At 45.1% G+C, this 23,157-nt stretch overlaps 3 protein-coding genes across 7 annotated transcripts; 1 reads left to right on the forward strand and 2 right to left on the reverse strand.

The window, feature by feature from the left end:
• On the forward strand, nt 1,739-6,575 carry LOC8069937 (L-aspartate oxidase, chloroplastic). The gene is made up of 8 exons (XM_002451448.2): nt 1,739-2,055; nt 2,329-2,487; nt 2,898-3,252; nt 3,420-3,662; nt 4,599-4,655; nt 4,779-4,859; nt 5,014-5,075; nt 5,319-6,575. The coding sequence occupies exons 2-8, from the start codon at nt 2,357-2,359 to the stop codon at nt 6,352-6,354; spliced, it is 1,965 nt and encodes a 654-aa protein (XP_002451493.1). The 5' UTR covers nt 1,739-2,055; nt 2,329-2,356; the 3' UTR covers nt 6,355-6,575.
• LOC8057526 (CASP-like protein 4A1) lies at nt 6,613-10,107 on the reverse strand. The gene is made up of 3 exons (XM_002453223.2): nt 9,100-10,107; nt 8,820-8,955; nt 6,613-6,945 (listed from the first exon to the last, which is right to left on the reverse strand). The coding sequence occupies exons 1-3, from the start codon at nt 10,050-10,052 to the stop codon at nt 6,754-6,756; spliced, it is 1,281 nt and encodes a 426-aa protein (XP_002453268.2). The 5' UTR covers nt 10,053-10,107; the 3' UTR covers nt 6,613-6,753.
• LOC8069938 (mitogen-activated protein kinase 13) lies at nt 14,417-23,128 on the reverse strand. Of its 5 annotated transcripts, XM_002453224.2 has the most exons (11): nt 21,891-22,599; nt 18,151-18,557; nt 17,938-18,065; nt 17,806-17,865; nt 17,374-17,523; nt 16,506-16,661; nt 16,290-16,427; nt 16,139-16,212; nt 15,212-15,313; nt 14,850-15,093; nt 14,417-14,755 (listed from the first exon to the last, which is right to left on the reverse strand). In XM_002453224.2, the coding sequence occupies exons 2-11, from the start codon at nt 18,545-18,547 to the stop codon at nt 14,732-14,734; spliced, it is 1,473 nt and encodes a 490-aa protein (XP_002453269.1). In that variant the 5' UTR covers nt 18,548-18,557; nt 21,891-22,599; the 3' UTR covers nt 14,417-14,731. The 5 variants fall into 5 exon arrangements, with proteins under 5 accessions (XP_002453269.1, XP_021314935.1, XP_021314937.1 ...); XM_021459260.1 differs by having other exon boundaries at nt 17,806-18,065; nt 21,891-22,602; XM_021459262.1 differs by lacking the exon at nt 21,891-22,599 and adding an exon at nt 22,621-23,128 and having other exon boundaries at nt 14,492-14,755; nt 17,806-18,065.

The following is a 23,157-nucleotide window of genomic DNA, read 5'->3' on the forward strand; positions in this document are numbered from 1 at the left end:
TAATGCACCATTATAGATATCATTATTTTTATATTTTGGTTTTTGAAAATAAAAATCATATATTTATAAATGGGGAGAGTACAAGGCGATGCATTACAAGACAACATCTATGATGTGGACACATGTGTGCTATCAAAATGACAGATGGCACAACTGGGACGTGAATAGGAGGTGGACAGTTGTTTAAGGCCTTGTTTAGTTCCAAAAAATTTTACAAAATTTTTCAGATTCTCCGTCACATCGAATCTTTAGACGCATGCATGGAGTATTAAATATAAATGAAAATAAAAACTAATTGCACAGTTTGGTCGAAATTGACGAGACGAATCTTTTGAGCCTAGTTAGTTCATGATTGGACAATTTTTGTCAAATACAAACGAAAATGCTACAGTATCGATTTTGCAAAAAAAATTGGAACTAAACAAGGCTTAAGGCCCTGTTTAGATTGGGAATGAAAAATTTTTTAGGTGTCACATCGGATGTGTCAGAAGGATGTCGGAAGGGGTTTTTAGAAACTGATAAAAAACAAATTACATAACTCGTTTGGAAACTGCAAGACAAGTCTATTAAACATAATTAATCTGTCATTAGCACATGTGGATTACTGTAGCACTTAAGGCTAATCATAGACTAACTAGGCTTAAAAGATTCGTCTCGCGATTTTCAACCAAACTGTGTAATTAGTTTATTTTTTTATCTACATTTAATATTTCATGCATGTGTCCAAAAGATTCGATGAAATGGATGAAATTTTTTCTGGTGGGTAACTAAACAGGGCCTAATTTGGACAAGAATAGAAACACATGAAAGTTTATCTAGGTCGCTTTGAAACACAGGAATGTCATGAGGATTAGTTTTTTTTTTTTACAGAACCAGCATAAACAGGAAAAAACATGCGATTCAAAGGGGCTTGTGTGCATCCCACCGGCGAAAAGAAAATAGCTAGCCATGCAACAAAGTTAAATAGGGTACTAAGTATTCTTAAGCTATTGAATAACAATGTAAGTTCTAGCATAAGATCGATTCTAACAATAAAATTATAGAGATGAAAAATAGACTGGCGAGCCTATTTAGCTAGCTACTCTATTCGTTCTAAATTATAAATTGTTTTAACTTTTTTGATTTATCTATTTTGTTATATATCTAGACATATATTAAATCTTAGATAAATAACAAAACAAATATACCTAAAAAAGTTAAAATAATTTATAATTTAAAATGGGTAGAGTATCTTATGAAAACAAATTAACACGTATTCTGATTTGATTTGATTTGATGTATTTGAGCAAGTTTCAGCAACCAAGTGGGCTGGTTTTGTGGTGGAAATTTGGAATTCCGCATCCTGTCCCTGTCTTGGCCTCGAGACCTCCTAAATAAAGGAAAAAGAAAAAAAATGGAGCAAAAGTCAGCGTAGAAATCCGCCGCCACAACCTCCACGACGGCGGCTGACCCACACCGGCCGCCGTGATTCTCTGGGCCCCGCCGCGCGCCTAGGTACGCCGTCCCCAGAATGCCAAAAGCGAGCACGAGCGGGGACCCACGGCGACGACGCCCAAGATCCGGTGAACCTCCCGGTCCCGTCCCGTCCATGCGAGAAGCTGGCACCACACCCACACGACTACGCGAGCCGAGGTGGTGGCGGCGGCGTCATCGGTCGTCGCCGCCGATGTGGCGCCTCGGGGTGCCAGGAATTTTCCTCGCCTAGTCTTTTTTGTTTCCTTTCTGAGCCAAGCGGAAGCGCCATCAACCATCTCCCGTCCACGCTCGCTGCCCTTTCTTTGGCTCTGGCCTCTGGCTGGCTCCACCCTGCCTCCTCTCCCCAGCCTGTCCCTCTCCCTCCCTCCCTCCCTTTTTCTCCCGTGGCTTCCCTCGCCGCCGTCCCTACGCAATAAACCGCTGCCCGCCCGAGCCGCTCCATCGCCCCCGCTCGCTCTTTTCGGAGCCCCAAAGGCCGTGACTTCCAGCGCTGCTGCTTCTGGAATTCCCGGGCCTTCTCCTCCTCGTCGTGTCCTTTGCCATTGGAGCCAGGAGCTAGCGTCTCTCGCACAGCCACAGGTGAGAGTTCAGTCCACTCCTCCACGCGGCTTCTCTGTTCTTGGTTAAAATTGTCTGATCCGATCTCTCGAAAGCTACTTTTTTTTATTACTATTTTTGTCGTTTGCCGGGGGATGATTAGATCTCCTCTTCTTGCCGCTCGGGAACCGTTGCCTCGTTGTTTCCTCGGAATTCTTGCTTCTGCTGCTCCTTATTCCTCGGGATTATTCTTGCTTTCGTGCCTCCGCTCCGTGAAATCCGAGGTTCTTGATCAATCCCGGTGCTCTGGTCTAGTTGTTTTTGCAGGCCCAAGGAGGCCGCCATGGCGAACCTGACGAACGGCTTTGCGAGCCTCCATTGCGCAGGGGCGATGCATGTGGACAAAGGGCACATGCAAGCTTCGGGACTGCCTTTTCTCTCTTTCAGAAGATGCTCCAAGCTTGATATCTCCAGGTGAAGTTGTTACTGTCAATTGTTCTTCAGGCGCTGTGTCAAATGCTTAATTTTTTTCCCCAAAAGATCCCAACAGCATATTGTAGTTTAATAGCCTGATGACTTTTTTTTTTAATTTTACTTTGAAGTTCTATATATCATTCTTAATCAAGCTGTTCAACTTTCGGGCATTGATTTTCATCGCTTAAAGTTGTTCTCCACATTTATTCTTTACTACTTTTGGAAAAGAAGCCGTATAGGAATTCCAAGCTGACCGAATTTATAGCTAAAATAAGGACCAAACATGTAAAGCATTTTCAGTTAATCGAGTTAGTTATAGCAATTTGCGCCTCTCATGTGACAGCTCCTTCCTGTGGTATCACTGTTGCATTGTTTAGTCTGATGACAGTGTGTTAATTCTGCTTAAGCAGACTAGGTACCGTGCCTCGTTTCATGGGCGCAAAATCTGCTACTGTCTCCCAGCATCATGTGAGACACAGGATCAGCGCCACCAGAGCCTCTACTTTTTCCTGCCTGCAAGATGATACCACAAAATTCTTCGATTTCGTGGTTATTGGCAGTGGTGTCGCTGGCCTAAGGTATGCTCTGGAAGTTTCAAAGCACGGCTCTGTTGCTATTATCACCAAGGCAGAGCCTTATGAGAGCAACACAAACTATGCACAAGGCGGTGTTAGCGCCGTTCTATGCCCCTCGGATTCTGTAGAAAGTCACATGGAAGACACAATTGTTGCCGGGGCTTATCTGTGTGACGAAGAGACCGTCAGGGTAAGCTTTTAGCATCCACCATCCTCACAGTAGTCATTCAATGTTCTCAACGTCGTATTGACACATTTTACAGCAAATCATCGCTTGTGAACAAATTCTTCCCTCCATTTGTACAGTTGCTAATTCATATTTGTTAGCTAATAAATAACCTTTATGCTGTTTTTTAGGTAGTTTGCACAGAAGGTCCAGAGCGTGTCAAGGAACTAATTGCCATGGGTGCCTCATTCGACCATGGTGAAGACGGTAGGCTGCACCTTGCAAGGGAAGGTGGACATTCTCACAACAGGATTGTCCATTCTGCTGATATGACTGGAAGAGAGATTGAAAGAGCACTACTTCAAGCAGTTGACAATGATGATAACATATCGTTGTTTGGTCATCACTTTGCTATTGATCTATTGACATGCCAGGTTGGTATATACTCTTCTTATGCCAGTCATTGATCTCTAGTTTATTTGGCGGATAATACTCCATTGGGTGTGTTTTTGCATGTGGTTTTTTCCTTCTGTTACTTTTGAACGCTGCCTTCTATATAGTTGTGTGCATGTTGTTTTCCTGATTGCCTTCATCAACATATATATTGGTACCTGGCAACTAGCCTTGGACTACACAAAACTGTTTGCGAACTGGTGATTGGCCAGATTAATGATTTCCTTCCGTCATCTGACTTTACAAAACAACAAAATAACAGAACATTTTAGAAACAGCTAAAATAGTGGAACTTGCTTATAATTAGTGGCCGTAGGCTTAAAGCAGTCCAGAGTATAAAAAAGGTTTCAGAACATGGTTGTTGAAGTGCTCACTTTTCAGGAAACAGTGCAGGAAGCGACAAGGCCAAGAGATCGGATCTTAATGGCCTTCTATCGTCGCTTTTCGATCCACATGTTTGTCGATAGTGACCTCTTAAACACAACCTTAAAATGTCGTACTCGGTGGTGATTAACTTGCAATTTGCCTTTCTATTTGTGGCCTCTAAAACGCAACCTTAAAATGTCATACTCTGGTGGTGATTAACTTGCAATTTGCCTTTCTATTTGATCATTTCCCCACCTCTGTTCTCAGATTTACACTCAAATTTGACACATTGTCCTTGTTTTTGCTCAATTTCCCAACTTTCAATGCCTTTGCTGAATTAATTTGTTTTTAAGTCACAGGAACTTCCATGACCTTGTTACATGTTCTTTTTATGGAAACGAAGCCAATTACAATTATGTCATGTAGGTGTAAATATGTACTGTGCCATGATATGCCTAATTTCCTCCTCCAATTGTAAACTCTCCACTTAAAGTATTTTTTTTAGATGAAACAGGAGGGGTTGCTGACTAATATGCACTGTTCTGTTGCAGAAAAATGGTGAAATATATTGCTATGGAGTGGATTCGATAGACATTGAAACTCAGAAGGTATATCTTTTAGTTTTCTTACACTCTTTTACAAGTGTGCCTCATTTCCTCTTGTGTCGTTTGTCGTTTCAGTTATAAACTTTTGGCACCACTCTTGTCAAAAACTGTTCTTATGTTATCCAGGTAGTCCGTTTCATCTCGAAAGTGACACTGCTTGCATCAGGAGGAGTTGGCCATATATATCCCACAACCACCAATCCACTGGTATTGTTCAGGATACTGCACTCTTTAATATCTTTTATTTAAGCCAACGTCTGTCATTATCTTTCTGTTGTCTATTCTGCTAAAGCCAACATGCTTTTTCAGTAGTATACAATTATTAGTAGGTGAACAGATTCCTTGAAATTTGATGTTTCAGGTAGCTACAGGGGATGGAATCGCGATGTCTCATCGTGCTCAGGCTGTAATATCCAATATGGAGTGAGTTTCTGTTGCTCTGAGATATCCTCACCCCTTTTGTCTCAATATAAAACATATAAAAATTTGTAGCCATCCCTATTATTCGCTAGTTAAAATTTATACACTAGGATTCTGTTTGTTTGTAGCAGTAGGTACCTTGCAAATTTCTACGCCTTCAATTGTTCCTAATTCAGTTTTTCTTCTACTTATTATATGACTAGTGTTCATATCATAACTAAAAAAGTGTCTACTTTGCATTGTCAGGTTTGTGCAGTTCCATCCAACTGCACTTTCAGATGAGGGCCTGCCAATCAAGCCAAAGACAAGAAGAGAGAATGCATTCCTCATAACGGAAGCGGTCAGAGGAGACGGAGGAATTCTTTACAATCAGTCCATGGAGAGATTCATGCCCATGTACGACGATCGCGCCGAGTTGGCGCCAAGAGATGTGGTTGCGAGGAGCATAGATGACCAGCTGAAGAAGCGAGGCGAGAACTACGTCCTCCTGGACATCAGCCACAAGCCAAGAGAGAAGGTTCTTGCTCACTTCCCCAACATCGCCGCCGAGTGCCTGCGGTACGGCCTGGACATCACACGGCAGCCCATCCCGGTGGTCCCGGCGGCGCACTACATGTGCGGCGGCGTCCGGGCCGGGCTGCAGGGGGAGACCAACGTGAAGGGCCTGTACGTCGCCGGCGAGGTCGCGTGCACGGGGCTGCACGGCGCGAACCGGCTGGCGAGCAACTCGCTGCTGGAGGCGCTGGTGTTCGCCAGGAGGGCGGTGCAGCCGTCCATCGACCACATGTTGGACGCCGACGGCGACGGCGACGGCGACGGCGACGCTTCCCTGGCGGCGAGATGGGCGCGGCCGACGCTGCCGTGGTCGTCGCTGGGCGACGGCGCGCTGTCGGACATCGTGGAGCGGACGAGGCAGGCCAGGACGGAGCTGCAGTCGGTGATGTGGGAGTACGTCGGCATCGTGCGGTCGACGGGGCGGCTGAAGCAGGCCGAGTGGAAGATCGGCGACATGGAGTCGGAGTGGGAGGAGTTTTTGTTCCGGCGGGGGTGGAAGCCGACCATGGTGGGCATCGAGGCCTGCGAGATGCGCAACCTCTTCTGCTGCGCCAAGCTCGTCGTCAAGAGCGCGCTGGCCAGGCGCGAGAGCCGCGGCCTGCACTTCACCGAGGACTTCCCCTACCTGGAGGAGAGCAGGAGGAAGCCCACGGTCATCTTCCCGGCCGCCGTGCAGGAGGTCACGTGGAGCTCCAAGCCGTTGCAGAGGCAGCTGCAGTGCAAGTAGACGGCAATGTCTTGCAGTTCATCGAGCTGGGGCTTGGGGGTTCGTTAGCTTATAAGAACTGGGCTGAATTAGCCCTCTTTCAATCGACACAAAATCCAGTGAACTGGAAATGATAGATTCAACCTTGATTCGTAGTATAGTATAGGTGTGTGGGTGATTGCACACCAATTGATTACCTTGGTGTTGATGTCATGCAGTAAAATTACTTTGATTCAGAGTCACTAGAACTTTTGAATTTCGTTGACCACAGAAGTCAGCTGCCCTTCAATATGTTGATAATATTATTGCTAGAAGTTTAGAGTTCCCATCACATATATATACATGTACAAGTACAACACAATGTTGAAGTCCGCACTGAAAACTTTGGCCATAGAAGGGCATCAAGTTGACAAAGAGCAGCTACACGTCTCGGCGGAACAGATTGTATGCGGAGATAAGGGAGCAGATGGCGAAAACTGCAAATGCCAGGAAAGATATGGCGATGGAGCCATTCGCCATGCTGGGGAAGGGATCACTCCCCCAGTTGTCGATCAAATCACTTACTCGAGCAGTTGCTGATGACGATGACGATATCAGAAGGTATGTTAGCACCTGAAATAACAAAAGAAGAAATCAGCATTGGCATCCACTTGCAGAGATTGAATTGAAAAGCAGAAAACATCAAGAAAGCAAAGCTCATCTCTGGGAATTCGGGTATACATTTGCATACTACCTTAAGAGTTCTCTATTCATATAGTTGGGGCAGAGAAGGGGGAGAAACGGAGAAATTCCAATGCACAGTTTTGATAAAATTTGACCGATGGTGATTTTACTCCAGTGTCCAGTGTTATCAAGTCACCTAGTTGATTCTGTTCGCGAAGGGACCGACCAGGCAACTAGTCGTGATTAGTTGTCGACCAGTGCGACTAGTCAAGCCTAGTCGCCCCCCTATATGTCACAATGTCAGGACTAATATATGTCATATACATAACCAAATCTACACAAATGTTGCAGCCAAGCCACAAGCCAGCACCCACCAGTAGCAGTAGACATACACATAAGTAAATGGCAGACAAGCAGAGGAAAGAGGAATTGCTACACTGCTACTGCAGCAGTCAAGATTCAGGAATAAGATCTCAAGAAAATGGAGGAATGGAGAAAGTACCATCGAAGGAGGAGCTCATCTTCGCAGACGGGCAGCAGCTAGGATGAGAAGGGTTGCAAATTGGGCCAAAAAAAAAAAAGCCCAAGTGGCCCAAGCCATCCTAGATACACCCGATGTCTCAGCTGCCCAGCAATTGCATTATGTTTCTGGTTGTTCAACCCTAGTCGGCGACTAATCACACGGCCAGAAAACTAATCAGCCTAATTGGGTTGTAGCTCCTAGTCGAGTCCAGAGTAGCGATTAGGATGACTAATCATGATTAATCAGACGACTTAATAACACTGCCAGTGTCAACCTTGAAACTAATGTGATTGTGGGATAGTTGATGAAGTTGGCCATCTAAACTATCTATCTAACCCTCCACTGAAGTCAATTCTGGCACTAGCTATCACGTGCTCAGAAACAGGGAAAATTGAGACGACTCACCTCAAATGTAAGCATCAAGGAGGCAGTCTCAAGTTTGTGTAACTGACAAAATAAGAAGTAAAATTGACACTAGTATAGTGACACCACAATAAAGGTGCTACACATCAATATTGTGGTCTTGTAACTCTTCAATTCAGATAAGAAACCAGGAAGGGGCCAGCTAATGATCCTGCAATTCTATGCACTTGAGCACATAGTCACTGTGAAATAATTTCGGTTTGCTTGAGGATATATTAACTAAGCAAGATCATCAGTTGCTCATTCCCTCAGTTTACATGTGAACATGGATGCAGTGAACGTGAAAATGAAATATGTCGAACATGGCAATGATCTTGCTGATACTCATGTATAAAGTAACAGGAGTAGTCAGGGATGCAAAGTAGTATGCAGCAACCAATCAGCTAGGTTTTATTTCCACGCTCATGTTGAGTATTCTCTACTCAACTTCAATAAATAGCTATTAACAGCCATAACAATTCATCAATCAGCTAGGTTTTATTTCCACACTGATGCTGAGTATTCTCTACTCAACTTCACATAAGTAGCTATTAACAGGTATAACAATTCATCGCAAATTTGGATGATGCAAAGTTTAGCACGGGATAGGACAATCAAAATGCAGACATTTGGGGTGCATACCAAGGCGGCAATGATCTAACCATGCTGATAGTGACTGAGGCACCAAATGGAGCATAAAGTAACTACGGAGTATATCACTAGTCACAAGTAAGACATCTTCACCAGGTTAAAAAGCTTATACTTTGCTTCGGCAAGATGACTTCATCCTGATTCCTCTTCCTCCCCAAAATAATAATCAGGAGGACAGGACAAGCAGTTGCACAGCCCTAAAGAAGCATAGGACGGTAAAGGCAACACGAGGCAGGCACAAACAAACCTGATCCATGGTGAAGTCGAAGAGATCACGCTTGGGATGAGGAATCAAATGCTTGTTCCTTCTCATGAGCTCGACGAGCGCGACAAACTGGAACACCGAGTAGATGAAGCCGATCACGTTCACGGCCTCCGAGTACCTGCGCACGCAGCAGCAGAATGAATGTCTGACGCCTAAACGGAATCGCCAACCCAAGATATATAGAAATAGAACCCTAACATGCGAGTAAACGGAATCGAAGGGAATTTATTTTGGGCGCATCTGTTTGTGTGCGCGCGCGTACCGGAACTGGGTGTAGTTGCTGTAAGAGTCACGGGCCCAGCCCTTGCGGGTGTCGGCGGCGAGCACGGCGAGCGCGGCGAGGCAGAGCCCCGCGGCGGCGCCCCTGGCCAGCAGCGCGGTGCGCTGCATCGCCGCGGCCCGGCGCTTGCGCGACAGGATGTTTGGCACGACCTGGTCGGCCGACCTGAACTGCACATGAGGCGACGAGGCCCTTGGAGCCGGAACCGGAGCAGGAGCCGGGGCGGTAGCGGAAGGAGGAACCGGAGCCTGAGCCGGGGCGGGAGGGGAAGGGGGAACCGGAGGAGGCAGAGCCGGGGCGGGCGCAGGCGGGGGCGGGGGCGGGGGCGGGGGCGGCGGGGCCTCCACAGGCTGCTGGCGCCGCGGCGGGGCCGGCGGCGGATCGGCGCGAGCGTGACGCGGCGGTGCCGCGGTGCGGGTGCGTCCGCCGTTCCACGAGTACCACCCGGCGGAGCCGCCGCCGCCGCCGCGGCCTGGGTTCGGATCGGCGGTGTGCGACGTGGACCGCCGCGGCACGTACTTGGCGGCGGCGGCGTGGCGCGTGGAGGCGACGACGACGAGCTCGACGGCGTCCGAGGACCGGGCCGGGGAAGCGGTGGCGGCGATGGGGAGCTTCTCCGCGTCGTCCGGCCACTCGCCGCTGCCCGTCCTCCCGCGCGTCGGCGAGGGGGACGGCGACGGCGACGCGGTGGCCTGCGCCTGGAGCGCCATGTGGGTGGAGGGAGGGGGTTGGGAGTGGGGTTTCTTTCTTGCTCGCTCGGGTCTCGCTGGTACAAGTGTTGTTGTTGGTCGGGGCCCGGCCCGGGGGAAAGCTTTGAGGAGCTTTTGCTGCAGGGCTCCGAATTGCAGTAGGAGCACGCACTGCCAGTCTGCCACCGGGGTGCCTAGTGCGGCCGTGGATTCCTTTCTCCAGCCGGTGGTGCTTTCCCTTGTCATCCAACTTTGCCTCGCGTCTCCTTCCTCCTCCGACGACCTCCGGTCCTCTCTCTCCTTTAGGCTGTCTCGGAGACCCATTTGGGAACTCTAAAATGGGGGCTCCAACACAATACATATAGCCTCTAACAGAGTACCCAAACAGAAGACCCATTTTGGGTATCAGGAGAGACATAACCCAAATTTGGGTATCCTCTCTCTTCGAGACCCATTTGCAGATAGTGTTGTCTTTTAGGTCTTATTGTTGGAGAAGACTAAAAATAGGTATGGAACCTTTTACCTGTAGCGCTACCCAAATGACAAATGGGTCTTGTATTTTGGGTGACGATTGTTGGAGATAGTCAGGCCTTGTCATAATGAAAAAATTTCGGCTACTGTAGCATTTTCATTTGTTTGTGATAAATATTATCTAATTATGGACTAACTAGGCTCAAAAGATTCATCTCGTGATTTACACATAAACTGTGTAATTAGTTTTTGTTTTTGACCATATTTAATACTTTATGCATGTGCCGCAAGATTCGATGTGACGGGAAGTATTAAATTTAGATGAAAACAAAAACTAATTACACAGTTTTTCTGTAAATCGCGAGATGAATCTTTTGATCCTAATTAGTCTATGATTGGACAATATTTACCACAAACAAATGAAAGTGCTACAGTACCCGAAAATCCAAAATTTTTGCCAACTAAACAAGGCCTTGTTAGTTGGGACTGAAAAGTTTTAGTGTCATATCAAATGTTTTATAAAATATTAGAAAGAGTATTTGGATACTAATAAAAAAATAAATTATATAGCTCGTATGGAAATTGCGAGATGAATTTATTAAACCTAATTAATCTGTCATTAGCACATGTGGGTTACTGTAGCAGTTATGACTAATTATGAACTGGTTAGGCTTAAAAGATTCGTCTCGTGATTTACAACCAAACTGTACAATTAGTTTTTGATTTCGTATACATTTAATGTTTCATGGATGAAAAGTTTTTAGATGGAAACTAAACAAGGCCATGCATGCCCCCCTCTGCTTGCTTCCTTTCACCTAGTCATTGTACACTTGCTAAGTACTGGTACAAAGTAGCAGGGGTGCACCATAAAATTATAAAGTCACTTTGATACGGGGCAAATGTGTTTGTAATAACTCCAATTTCAACATTCGAGTCCCCCTATATTTTTCTCTCTGCTGCTAGTATTTTTTCTTTTAAGAAGATACAACTTGAACGCATACAGTCCACACACTCTACACGCACGCGTGATCGTACATACTCCCTCCGTACTCGATTTTGTTGACGTTCTGGGCTCCCTCCACGATTTCGCAAAGCTTGACGTTATATGCTCGCGCTGCCCTGCCTGGACGGGTTTGCCCTTGGCTTGCATGCATACGTTCAACTCTAGCCATTAATCACTATATGCCTCGTTACTTGAACGTCGCCTATTCTTGTCTCTCGCGTGAGCGACTTGTGGACTCTCGCACGAGCGTGATTAAAGGCCGCAACACGGGCTGTAGCCATGCAAAAGAAAAAGGGTGGCTCCAAGACTCGAACCAGCGACCTCCAGCCTCGGCCCACGGAGCTCACGCCACTCGAGCTATGGCAGATTATTGTCAAAGAAGCAATCGCAATGCTATTTAATAGGGGCGAAATAGGAAAACTAACCCCTACTTAATCATTCTTTGGTAGCACAATCCTGTCTAAAACGTCAACAAAATCGAGTACGGAGGGAGTATGCAAATAAGAGATTGAGATGTTCTAACCCTAGTGGGTAGGAATGGCAACGGGTACGTACCCGATGGGTACTTGCCACCCGTACCCGCACCCGCCAGGTCAAAATCTATTCCATCGGGTTACCCGCGAAAACAGACGGGTAAGAAATTCATTCCGTACCCGCACCCGACGGGTAATTCTTACCCGACGGGTATTCCATACCCGAAAACATACCCGAGTTTAATAGAAATATAACAACTTTCAGCAAGTTAAATATCACAACTTATAGGAAATTAAACATAACAACTTCCAGCAAATTAATAGTAGCACTAGTAGCACACCAGCCGCTCAACACTTCCCACGTTCAGTCAATCAGTTCATGGGCTATATGGGCTAAATTGCTTAGGTTGCTTACTCATTTTGCGGGTATTTCTTACCCACGGGTACGCGGGTATGGGTACTACTATTCCACACCCGTACCCGCCATACCCGATGGGTAAAGAATTTCACCCAACAACGTACCCGCGGGTACAAAATTCATTCCATACCCGCGTCCTTATCGGGTAAAACCCGTCGGGTACTCGGGTTTCTGGTACCCATTGCCATTTTGACTAGTGGGTACATCCCACCTAACAAACCCTACCACTGAACCACAGGTCCATTTGGTGAAATGCATCGAGTTCTGGTCTGCCTATGGTCCTTCATATAACATGGTTTTTCTCTCTTTCCTTTTTTATTTTTTTTGAAAAAAGACTCACGTTGAAATTCCTACCTTCTAAAGGACTTTTTTTTATTAACTTACCTTTTAAACGACACTAATCCTTTTCGTCTTGTACACTTGGCTGAAAAGTCATGATTGACTGAAAATATTATTCGTTAATTTTTTTTAGGGATACTATTCGTTGATTTGTTGTGAGAAAAAAATACTACTGATAACTTGAAGATTGGGCAGAAAAAGAGGCCGTTTGCATAGGCGCTTATCTATTTCAGGCCCTGGTAAGACACTGAAGCAGCCGAAATAAAACGCGCAGTGGGGCTGGACCGAACCGAATCAAGCACGATCACGGCCCACGAAACTGTCAGCTTGGGCTAGCTGCTCAGTTGAGTTGACAGTCGGCATATGCCTGAAGCTAGCTAGCCTCTCTGCTGTCGTTTAATTTTCTTCATGAAATGAAGATCAATCAGATTAACGGCTAACACTGACGGCTTCCTACGTGCATGCATATGCATGCTCCTCTTCCTCTAAACACGCACGCACCGGATCAACAGCGGCTAGCCCAAGACCAAGATGGCAATTAAGATGCGTGCTCGGTCACACTGACAGACGCGCGAGACACGTAGGGCCGCTCCCGTTGTTGTGCACTTCCAGTTCCACCGCATGGTCTCTGTCTATATACACGCACGCAGCAGCCTCCTCGCCGGCCGCGCGCGACCACTGCCACTGCCAGCCACGCCACGAGCTCGATCGATCACTCTCACTCTGCCAACCAAGACACACGAGAACCGGCCGGTCCATCCTCCTCGATCGACCATCTCCACCCCAGCTCATCGCCGGCGACGCCCGCCCACACCCGGCCGCCGGCCCATCATACTCGTCGCTCGCTCGTTCGATCGATCTATCACCATGGCGGAAGCTTCGTTGTCGTCGTCTCTGCGCGTCCCGGCGCCGCAGCGGGTGGGCGCCGCCGTCGTCGTCGCGCTCCTCCTCGCCCTGGTGCTCGCCAGCGCGCCGTGCGGCGGCGCCGGCAGGCCAGTGCGCGAGGGGACGAGTGACGGTGCAGCTACTGTTGCGCGGGTGCGGGCGCTCGACGGCGGTGGTGACCACCTGGCCAGGGACAGCGTGGCCACGGCCACGGGGGCGGCGCGCCGGGCGACGACGACGGTCGGCGGCGGCGCTCCCACCCCGCCGTCCGGCCCGTCGCAGAACCACAACTGAGCATGCGGTGCTCGTCGTCCAGAACGTGCGTGAATCATCAAGAATCCAGGCCGGCTGTCGGGGCTCCGGCCTGGAGCATAACGAAAAAAAAAATCTCGCACCTCTTTTTCTTAGCTCATGTGGTAGTGTTTAAATTAGGTTACGAAAATTATTATAGATAAGAGGTGCTGCATTTGATTTGGGCTAGATAGATTTTGTTTCATCTTATCGTGACAATGTGTCTTCTCCTTCTGAGTGATTTTGTTTTTTCACTGTAAATCAACTGGAGTATGCATGTTTTCAAATGGCCAGTAAATAAACTTAGGCTGTCATCACATCACACTTGGTGGAGTGGTTGTTTCGGTTGTGCCATGCTACTACAAACAGCAGCTGACCGTGTCTCAGCTCACCTCAGTCTTCACTCATGCACATGCTGTGCTACTGATGAAACCTACGTATCCGGCAAAAGTGCACAACCGTACGTGTTGGTGTGCCAGTGGCCAGGCATTGTTTGTGACAGTGTGACACAGACACAGTTCACCTGCCCCCACTTGGGGCTCACCGGTAGTAGTGTACATGCGTTGCATTCATCAGCTGACCATTTCCCGAACTGAATCCTGCAGCTGTCATGGCACTTCCAAGGTTCATCGCCTCGGCATGACGTTTTACGAGCAGTTCGGAAACCATTTTCGACCGCTGCGGCTGCAGCTGCCTCTCACAGTCACAGATTACTGTGCTAGCAGCAGTATAGATGTAGCACCACAGCAGAGATTTATTATAGTTCTTACCGATCATGAAATTTTGGGAAACCAAGGAGAGTGCGGTTAACAGATCTGCCAGAATCTTAGCAGTTGGATCTCAAAACTTAACAGTACACCAGTCTAATTTCTCCAAGCAGGGTGCTTGGGCGACCAAGGATGACCTACATAGTTGTACTTGTACCGACATTACAAAAGTTGCAGTTGCATTGGTGCCATTATATTGCTCCTGAGTTCTGTCATAGGAGAGCGCCCTAGGCCCTAGCTTACCTTGTCTAACAGTTCATGAGGCAGCGCCGCCTCGTTCACAGCCTCGGAGATTCCTTCTCCTGAAAGGGAAACAGTCAGCTTCTCGGGTAAACAGAAACAATAATCTCCCTAGATGAAATTTTAGTCGAGGTATAATGTTTGGTGGTAAAGTACCTTTCGGCCAGTTTTCCCTTTGATGCCATGCCTGGAAGCACTGATATTAGCGGCGCTCTTCAGATAGCTCTTGGCGCAGGAATCAGCAGTGCTTGTGGCGCACTGGTAGCTGGACTGAAGCTTGCGGCCCTCCTCTTGTGATCTTGGGGGGCTTATTATTGTTCGGGCAACATAGGATCCTGCTCTCTGCTCTTCGTTGTCAGAGTCCTGATTATGACTATCTTTTGATGAACAGACTCTCTCTCTGTCACAATTACAGAACCACATAAGCCAGTAAAATAAAGATCAAAGATAACTTCACCCTGCAGCTATTAGTCGTAACTGCAGTTATTAATAGTATCACAATGGGTTCATGTACATGCCTTGGCAAAGATGTGGGTTTTATTCGCGGCGGGGTACTCGCTACTCCTCTTCTGTAGTTCTCCTCAAGATGAGCAAACTGTCGCTGGAAGCGATCAACCCCACTGCAATGGTGTACCAGTTAGCAAAAAGTACCACTGTTTCAGGTATTAAACAAGATTAACACCTTCCAATAGTTTCACTTCAAACTAAACTGTGAGACGCTTATACAGATCATACTTCTACAAATTTGAGTTGTTCTTTTTTCCTCTCGAACACACAGGAGAGTTGTGTCATTCCATTAATAGGTAGATGGTCCAATTAAATGCCAAGTCCATGGCTTTGGTTAGTATGATTGATATGATACCATTTCCTATACTACTGCTGGTGGGCTGGCACAGATGATAGAACAGTTAATTGAACCACAACACAAAGCACTGCCTAAGATTAAAAACAGCAACCGAGCAACCTCTTAAAACATAATCCCTCCATTCCAAGTTATAAGTCGTTCCATTTTTCTAGATACATAGCTTTTATTATGTATCTAGACATAGCATATATAGCAAAAACAATGTAGTGATGTACTTAGAAAAACTAGAATGACTTATAACTTGGGACGCAGGGAGTACTTGTATAATAGATATTGCTAACAGATTCAAAAGTTCATTCAGAAACACACCAGGCTCTCAAATAATCCTTATATTGTAACGTGTGGTGTTAGATGTTTCAGATGTATATTTAATAAATTTGCAATGTCTGGGAAAAATGGGTTTAGAAACAAGAATTGAGAACATACAAAGTAATTCTAAGATTGTAATTCTCAATCGAATCACCAAAGAAATTGAAAGATATTGAGCACTGAGCAACTGGGCATAAAGAGTACAGATGCCAATGGTAGATGTACTTCTGCACTGAATTACATAGGAAAAATCAATAGTACAGATCTGCACCTTGGATATAGGAAGTGAATTTGCTCTCCACCTTCGATGTACTCCTGAAGCATCTGTGGATGGTACTCCAAAATCTGTTTGCACTGAGAAGATCAGAAATCCAATATTGACAGTAACATATGTTCCACCCAGAACGAAAATGGTTACATACCTCCCGATATATCATTTCTCTTACACCTGCCTTTGTTAGTTTTCTTCCCTCAAATTCAAAGTCAACCTTTGAAATTGGTTGCGCTGAAGGCTCAAGTTCCACTTTAGACAGCCCACTAAAATATGGATCAGCTAAAGCCTGGCCAAGATTACAAAGGTATAAACTTTATGCAGGTGCACTCATGAGGAATAACATGTTTTGCCCCAAAGAGTATACCTCTTCAGCAGTAGGTCGATCTTTAGGATCAAATGCAAGTAAACGCTCCAGCAAGCTGAGAGCCAGAGGATCAGCATTATGGAACTTATGAGAAAAAGGAATAGGGCGCTTCCTCGGCATGGAAAGCAAATATTCCCTGGCCTTATCACTGCGAATCTGGATGTCACAGAAAATATGGAGATCATCATCTGAATACTGATGTCCTAATACAAAATGTCAGTAGAAAGCAGAATCACAAATTCACAAGGTGTGTTTGGTTTATGGCATCATCTAACCAAACCAAAATTTTGTAGTCATGTATCTGGTGAACTTTGGCCACAAAAATGAACTAAGGTGGCCAAAAGAGGAGGGTGCCAAGCCAAATTTTGGCATCCAACCAAATGGTGGCCAAAATTGGTCAAAGTAGCCAAAATTTGGATTGGCTACCTTCAGTACAAAATTAGAAACACCCATAATCATGTAGAAAAACCGACTGATTTTTAAGAGACCCAACCAGAAGTTACCAGATCATATTTACATCTTGATCGCGTTTATTTATGCAACTTCATTATGGGTCTTAACTTCAACTAACTGGTTTCATTAAAACACACAGCATCTCCCACAACAAGAGAATCCATTCACACACAAACAGCTTTCCTTAATGCAATGGCACACCGAGTTTTACTCAAAGTTTGATGAACAAATAGTTCTGCGACACACTAATATATAGAGAGCATCTACAAAGAACCGAGTTTTGTCTCTTTACTGTCTGAGATCATGTATATTTATGCCACTTCATTTTAAATAAAACAAAATATATTCTAAAAGAAAACTACCAAGTAGGTGACAGAAACAGTAAGTTAAGTTATGCATACATATGTTGGCATACCTTGGATAAGGATCTAAATGATGGTGTTCCAAGGAGATCTGTTATTAAGTCTAATTGGTGCACAACATTCCTCCCAGGAAACAATGGGGTTCTAGTGAGAACTTCAGCAAAAATGCACCCTATACTCCAAATATCAATTGCAGGGGTGTACTGTACATATAAATTCAACAGTGTTAGTGAAGATGATATAATAGGAAGATGTTAACAAGAACTTTGCAGAATAATAAATAAATGGTGCCCAGTGCAACGGAGCTTCAGCATTTCTTACAAAAATTTTCACTTTCGTACAGAACAGCAATCATTAAACGATGTAACAAGAAATATCTAGAAAGGTGTATCACTGTAATGGTAAAAGTTTAACTACATGATCCATGCCACATATTTGTCCACCACAAGGATACCAGTAAGATCAGAAGCTAACAAACAACTTACACTGGAGAAAAAGGAGCCACATAATTCAGGAGCCCTGTACCACCTTGTTGCGACATAATCCTTCAAGTTGCAAGGCACAACAGTTAATGAAATAAGGGGCAAAAAAAGAATGATTGATGAAAAGGATCTTACTGTCCAATAGATAGCTGAAAGAGAGTCATTAAATGATGCACGTGCAAGTCCAAAGTCACAAATCTTCAATTTGCTGTCTGAATTGGCCAGTATGTTCCTAGGCTTTAAGTCACGATGAAATACATGGGCTGCAGTGATATAGATCATATATATCAGAAAGATAGGGGTGACTGTTGATGATGAGGTGAATTATTTTATATGTTCCTAACAAACCTGAATGCATGTACTTGAGAGCACGAATAAGTTGATGCAGGAAAAAGCGGTGATGCTCTGGAGTCAGGTTATCATTTGCTTTGATCACTTGATGCAGGTCAGATTCCATGAGCTCAAAGACAACATAGATATCTTTGAACTCCCTTCGGGTAGGGGGCAGCATAATGTGTTTAATCTGGACTATGTTTGGGTGACGAAGCAGCCGAAGAAGCTTGATTTCCCGCAAAATGCGAGCAGCATCCGAGACATTCTCAAAAATATCATTTATCTTCTTGATCGCAACCCGCTCCCCAGTGTGACTATCAATTGCAGCAGCAACTACTCCATAACTTCCCTTGCCAATGACCTCTTGGATATGATACTGACTCGCTTCCCCATATTCCGTGAAGAAATCCATGTCCAGTGTTCTATAAAGATCAGAATATGCACTACGTTTTTATGTCCAGAAAATGAATTTGCAAATAAGTTAAAAACATATGAACAGAGCATACTAAGCTGAAGAAACAACTATATAGGACAAAACAAGAACCTGCTGAATCACGCAAACCTTAGTGGCACAAAATTTATATATATACACACACAACATACATGAGGAAGTAATTCAAGTGAGGCCAAGGATATTTCAAAGGACCAATGACAAGCAAGATCATGAATTTCAGAGGCATAGCAAAGAAATAGAACTACTGATATATCTCATGTAGCATCAAACTGTTGTGCCTAAGGAACTACTAAGTGATGAATCTAGTAATAAAGAAACAAGTCAACTAGGTACAAGCATTTAACAATTACAAGGAATGCCATGCTGAAGAAAAAATACAGTGAATAACCTCTGCCAACTACTGGATCATAAAAGCTGAGGAAAAAACATTCATAGCAGATGGCACATATTTTACAAAATTATCAGTACACACAGCACAGCTTCTGTAAGAAAAGAAAAGGAAAGTAAGCATGTGGCCTGCATACAGAATAATCAAGGTGCAAAAAAGGAAGGAAAAAGGAAAGATGATACTAAAAAATCGATGCCAAAACCCAAGGCCACATAGGAAACACCAGCACCTTACAGCTAGATTGAAGAAAGCAGTGTAACTTAGAACTAACTAGATCCAGATATACAACTATGAGCGGATACCAGATCTGAACTATATACGGAATAAATTGAATTACATAATAAGATTACTTCACATCGCATGCTTAAGCGGAAACGAGTTAGTTCTCACCAGAGGCGAGGCGATAAGCTGATTGGGATCCAGTGGAAGTCCGCCCACCAAACCCAGAAAGGTATTGTCTGATGCCACGGCAAGCAGAACAGTTGATGCAGAGAGTGAACAGGGACATGTGGGGTTAAGGGATCGGGGGCACGAAGAGTATCAACGAACTACGAAGCGGTGCTAGGGATTGAGAGAGTGGGCAGAGGAAGGGGAAAGTGAAAGGGAATAGAAAGAGGAGAGGGGTAAAGCTGTCCAAAAAATAGGGGTATATATTAATTTGCAATGAAGAGATCAATGGGGTTCCAGCTATCCACACCGTATCTGATGCATCACCATTTAAACGTGACTTTCACGCTTGATATGGAAAATGAAGAATGCGTGTGACAAAAGGGAGCGGATCCAAGATCCACAAATCCAGAGGAAAATGCAGAAAAATCCAAATATTTTTTAGACTGTTGACAAAATAAATTACATACTTCAGAAATACTCTTGATGCTTTTGCTAAAATCCAGCTTGACACCAATGGAATTTGGTATTGTTCATGTTGTAGGTAGAGACCACATGGCATCAATTCACATTCATAATTTCATTTGGTGTTATGGTGGTGCTTATAACATTACAAGATGATAAAATTTTAGTAGTAATGTAGTATTGTATTCTAAATGTATAAGAATTGCCTAGGTGCTACAAAGCCAGTAAATCAATGTCACATGATCAGATTGGCCGATCGCATCTGTAGTGCGGCAAAACCACCAACAATAAAAAAGTTCATGGAAATGATGGCACATTACCTGGGTCAAGAAATGATGGCACATTACAGACTTTAAAAAAAGGTTCTTGGGTTAATCCCAAATATTTTTTTAAAAAATGAGTTGTGACACATGGGTAAAGTTCATGGATGTATGTGGTTCTCAGCCTAAAATTAGAAAAGTGTAAAGAAAAAGAAACTATCCAAATTTCAAAATTATTTATTCATTTTCCAGAAAATTTCAAATATGCCAAATATACCAGTAAACTAGTATTTCCAAAACCCAAAAAATCTGCATAGTTCAGTTTAGCTAAGCCCAATACTTATTTTTTAATTACTTGGACTCCCTGGCAACTTCTTCCAAAATGAACACACGTTCAACCTTTCCATTAATCTTATATTTTTTATCATGAACTAAGGGCTGCAATTCATTTTTGGTACAACGCAAAGTAGCCGAAGGCATGCATTCTCTTCCCTATCCTCTTCTCCAGCAACAAGAAAGTATGCAGACAGCTTATTTCAGTTTATTGTTCCTTCCTCATTAACATCCAAATATTGTCTGAATGCTCTATAGCTCCTCACTAGTCACTACTATGAAAATTCAAACTACTTCGACAAACGAAACAACGCAGCAGCATTGTCTCTGAACGTGATGACGAAACCATTACAATCCCAACAACCAACTAAGCAATCGCCACATATTCAGGTTGCAGCACAGATTCATCACTCTTTGACTTTGCTGGCAAGTAGCATGTAATCTATTCAAGCAGCACCTATGGATGGTGCACGTGCACCAAATGCCCTGGTGATGATACTATTCAGTTCCCAATGTAATGGAACTTTGAAAACTATTTTCTTTCGATGAGGTACAATGCTTTCCCCAATAACTAGCGACCTAGCGTGGATCAGGTCTCAGCCATGCTCAATCTGTTTAGCTAGATGGCTTGAATGTTGTGAAAAAGCATGGCATGACTGCTCATTATGAAACACCCCGCAGCACAAAAGAGAACATTTTGAGCATAACGGAAGACAATAGACATCAAAAGGAACAACTCAACAGGTGCTAAACTAGAAGAACATAGAGAAATGGCGATACCAGTCGAAAAAGGTTAAATCAATCAAACTAGAATGAGAGCAAGAACAATGAATAAGTACCGAATCTAGAACTCACTCAGTAACAAATGAGTCTCAAATGAAGAGGGCCTGCAGTTTATAGAAAACATAAATGTAATAGGAGATCTGAACTGCACCGACCAAGTAATCATACAGCAAAAGGAGCAATACAAGGTGAAGCTGACATGTGACCACACAAGAGCCATGCACAATTGCAAAGGCTTTTCCAGGAAACTAGCTGAACCATAGTACCTTCTTTAAAAGAAGGCCTACAGGATGCTCATGGATCCACCAGCAAAATAGAGAAGTGAGCAAAAGAACATAAGGCCAATAGCTATAACGTTTCTTTTATTAACATCCTGCCCCAGCCTAATAGAAAATGCAATGTCCAACAAAAGTCAGACTTATATCAATATTAAAAAGGAACTGGCTCCTTGATGCAAGGCAAGCCATCTTATCAGTAGAATTAGCAAACAACATCAGAAGGACAAGGACACCTGCGGCTATCGCAGGACAACCCAAGCAAAACTGCAAAAGTCAGACTGAAACTAGTACAGAGGGGCGTTATAATAAAGCATCAAATAAAGGTTGACTTGATGAGAAAGAGTACTATTATGATACGAAAAGAGGAAAGGGCACGAGTTCCACAGAAAGGATGGGAGAAAACGCACCTTCCTGGAGCAAGCAACAGCTGAAACCAATCCAATCCGGATGAGAGATTGCATGGTCAGAAACGAACACTTATCAGAGCTGGCACTTGAATGGAGCAATTCCCACGGCACACATGACAATGAAAAGAATATATTCAAGCAAATGGACAGACAGCACGAGCAGAGTGTGGTTGGCGTGGGCAAAAGTCGTATTTGTTCAGAACACCCACACCAGAAGCCACCTAAACGAGTGAGTAGAACCGCCGCTGCGGTAGGCAGGCCGGAATAAGCATCACGAATTCCATTCCACTTGAGGTGAATTATTATAGGGAAATCTTGGATAGGAGTGTGGGTGCAGGATTGCGGTGAGACCGAGAGGAGATCAAAACAGCAGCAAAATTCAGCGCATCCAGCCAAAGTTGGTTGAAGAGACGCTCCAGTTTGGTCATGCCTCGCTCGTCAGCAAACCAAAAGGCAAGGCACGTACTAGTACTAGTAATTCACTTTACCAGTGAAGAAATTTCGGTAACACTGCACGGACACGAAGCAGTCAAAGATGAGAAAGGGCTAGATGAAATCAACCCCAATCTAGATGGAGGCCAGGTTCCCCGGTTCACGGTTCACCTGCCAAACCGAGCGTCCTGGAAGGAGCAGAGGACTCCATGTCTGTTGTCACCATCCATGGGATGGGATGGGTTACGCGGGGTTGTTGGGATTGAATTGACCTCGTCGTGATAGGAACAGGACTGACCTTGTTGGGCTGAGTATCCTGTGGCGGAGACGGCGCCATCTCGCGCAGCTTGGGGACGCGGATGGCTGGCGGTGGCGGGTGATGGGGACGAGGCCGGGGTCCTAGACCCCGTGGGGTGGGGTCACGCCGCACCGCCGCCGACGAGCGCACGGGCACCCCGGAGGGCGGTGGCGGAAGCGCCTGCGGACTCCGTCGACGAGGGCCCCGACCGCCCTGGCCATAGCACCTCAACGGCGACGGCAAGCGGCGGCTACCTGCCTGCTTCTACAGACGCGCTCATACCGTGGTTTCAACTCGCCGCGTTGCTCCGCTTCGCTTCCGTCTCCGGCGAGTCGCACCGCCCACGCACAGCAGAGCGGCACAGGCGTTTGCCAACATGCCATCGCCGCCGCCAGGAAAATGGGAACCGGGTCGACACGCACAAGTAGTCTAGCGAGGCAAATCGCATCCAAAGCTTCTTCCGGTCAAGATGCTAACTAGTACCATTTTCTTTAAGTAATAAAATTTGAAAATACGTATGAGATCGTAAAGTATTTT

The sequence above is a fragment of the Sorghum bicolor genome, chromosome 4 (assembly GCF_000003195.3).
Source record: "Sorghum bicolor cultivar BTx623 chromosome 4, Sorghum_bicolor_NCBIv3, whole genome shotgun sequence".
NCBI lineage: Eukaryota > Viridiplantae > Streptophyta > Magnoliopsida > Poales > Poaceae > Sorghum > Sorghum bicolor.

What these genes read in the sequence shown, in the direction of transcription:
- LOC8057526 (XM_002453223.2), bottom strand. Translation starts at nt 10,052, where the DNA reads ATGACAAGGGAAAGCACCACCGGCTGGAGAAAGGAATCCACGGCCGCA. An exon ending in AGCAACTACACCCAGTTCCG is followed by an intron (nt 8,956 to 9,099) that starts GTACGCGCGCGC and finishes CTGCGTGCGCAG; the next exon opens with GTACTCGGAGGCCGTGAACG. An exon ending in TCGACTTCACCATGGATCAG is followed by an intron (nt 6,946 to 8,819) that starts GTTTGTTTGTGC and finishes TTGTTATTTCAG; the next exon opens with GTGCTAACATACCTTCTGAT.
- LOC8069938 (XM_021459260.1), bottom strand. Translation starts at nt 18,547, where the DNA reads ATGGATTTCTTCACGGAATATGGGGAAGCGAGTCAGTATCATATCCAA. An exon ending in ATCGACCTACTGCTGAAGAG is followed by an intron (nt 16,428 to 16,505) that starts GTATACTCTTTG and finishes AATCTTGGCCAG; the next exon opens with GCTTTAGCTGATCCATATTT. An exon ending in AAACCCACATCTTTGCCAAG is followed by an intron (nt 15,094 to 15,211) that starts GCATGTACATGA and finishes TAATTGTGACAG; the next exon opens with AGAGAGAGTCTGTTCATCAA.
- LOC8069937 (XM_002451448.2), top strand. Translation starts at nt 2,357, where the DNA reads ATGGCGAACCTGACGAACGGCTTTGCGAGCCTCCATTGCGCAGGGGCG. An exon ending in TTGATCTATTGACATGCCAG is followed by an intron (nt 3,663 to 4,598) that starts GTTGGTATATAC and finishes GTTCTGTTGCAG; the next exon opens with AAAAATGGTGAAATATATTG. An exon ending in CCACAACCACCAATCCACTG is followed by an intron (nt 4,860 to 5,013) that starts GTATTGTTCAGG and finishes TTGATGTTTCAG; the next exon opens with GTAGCTACAGGGGATGGAAT.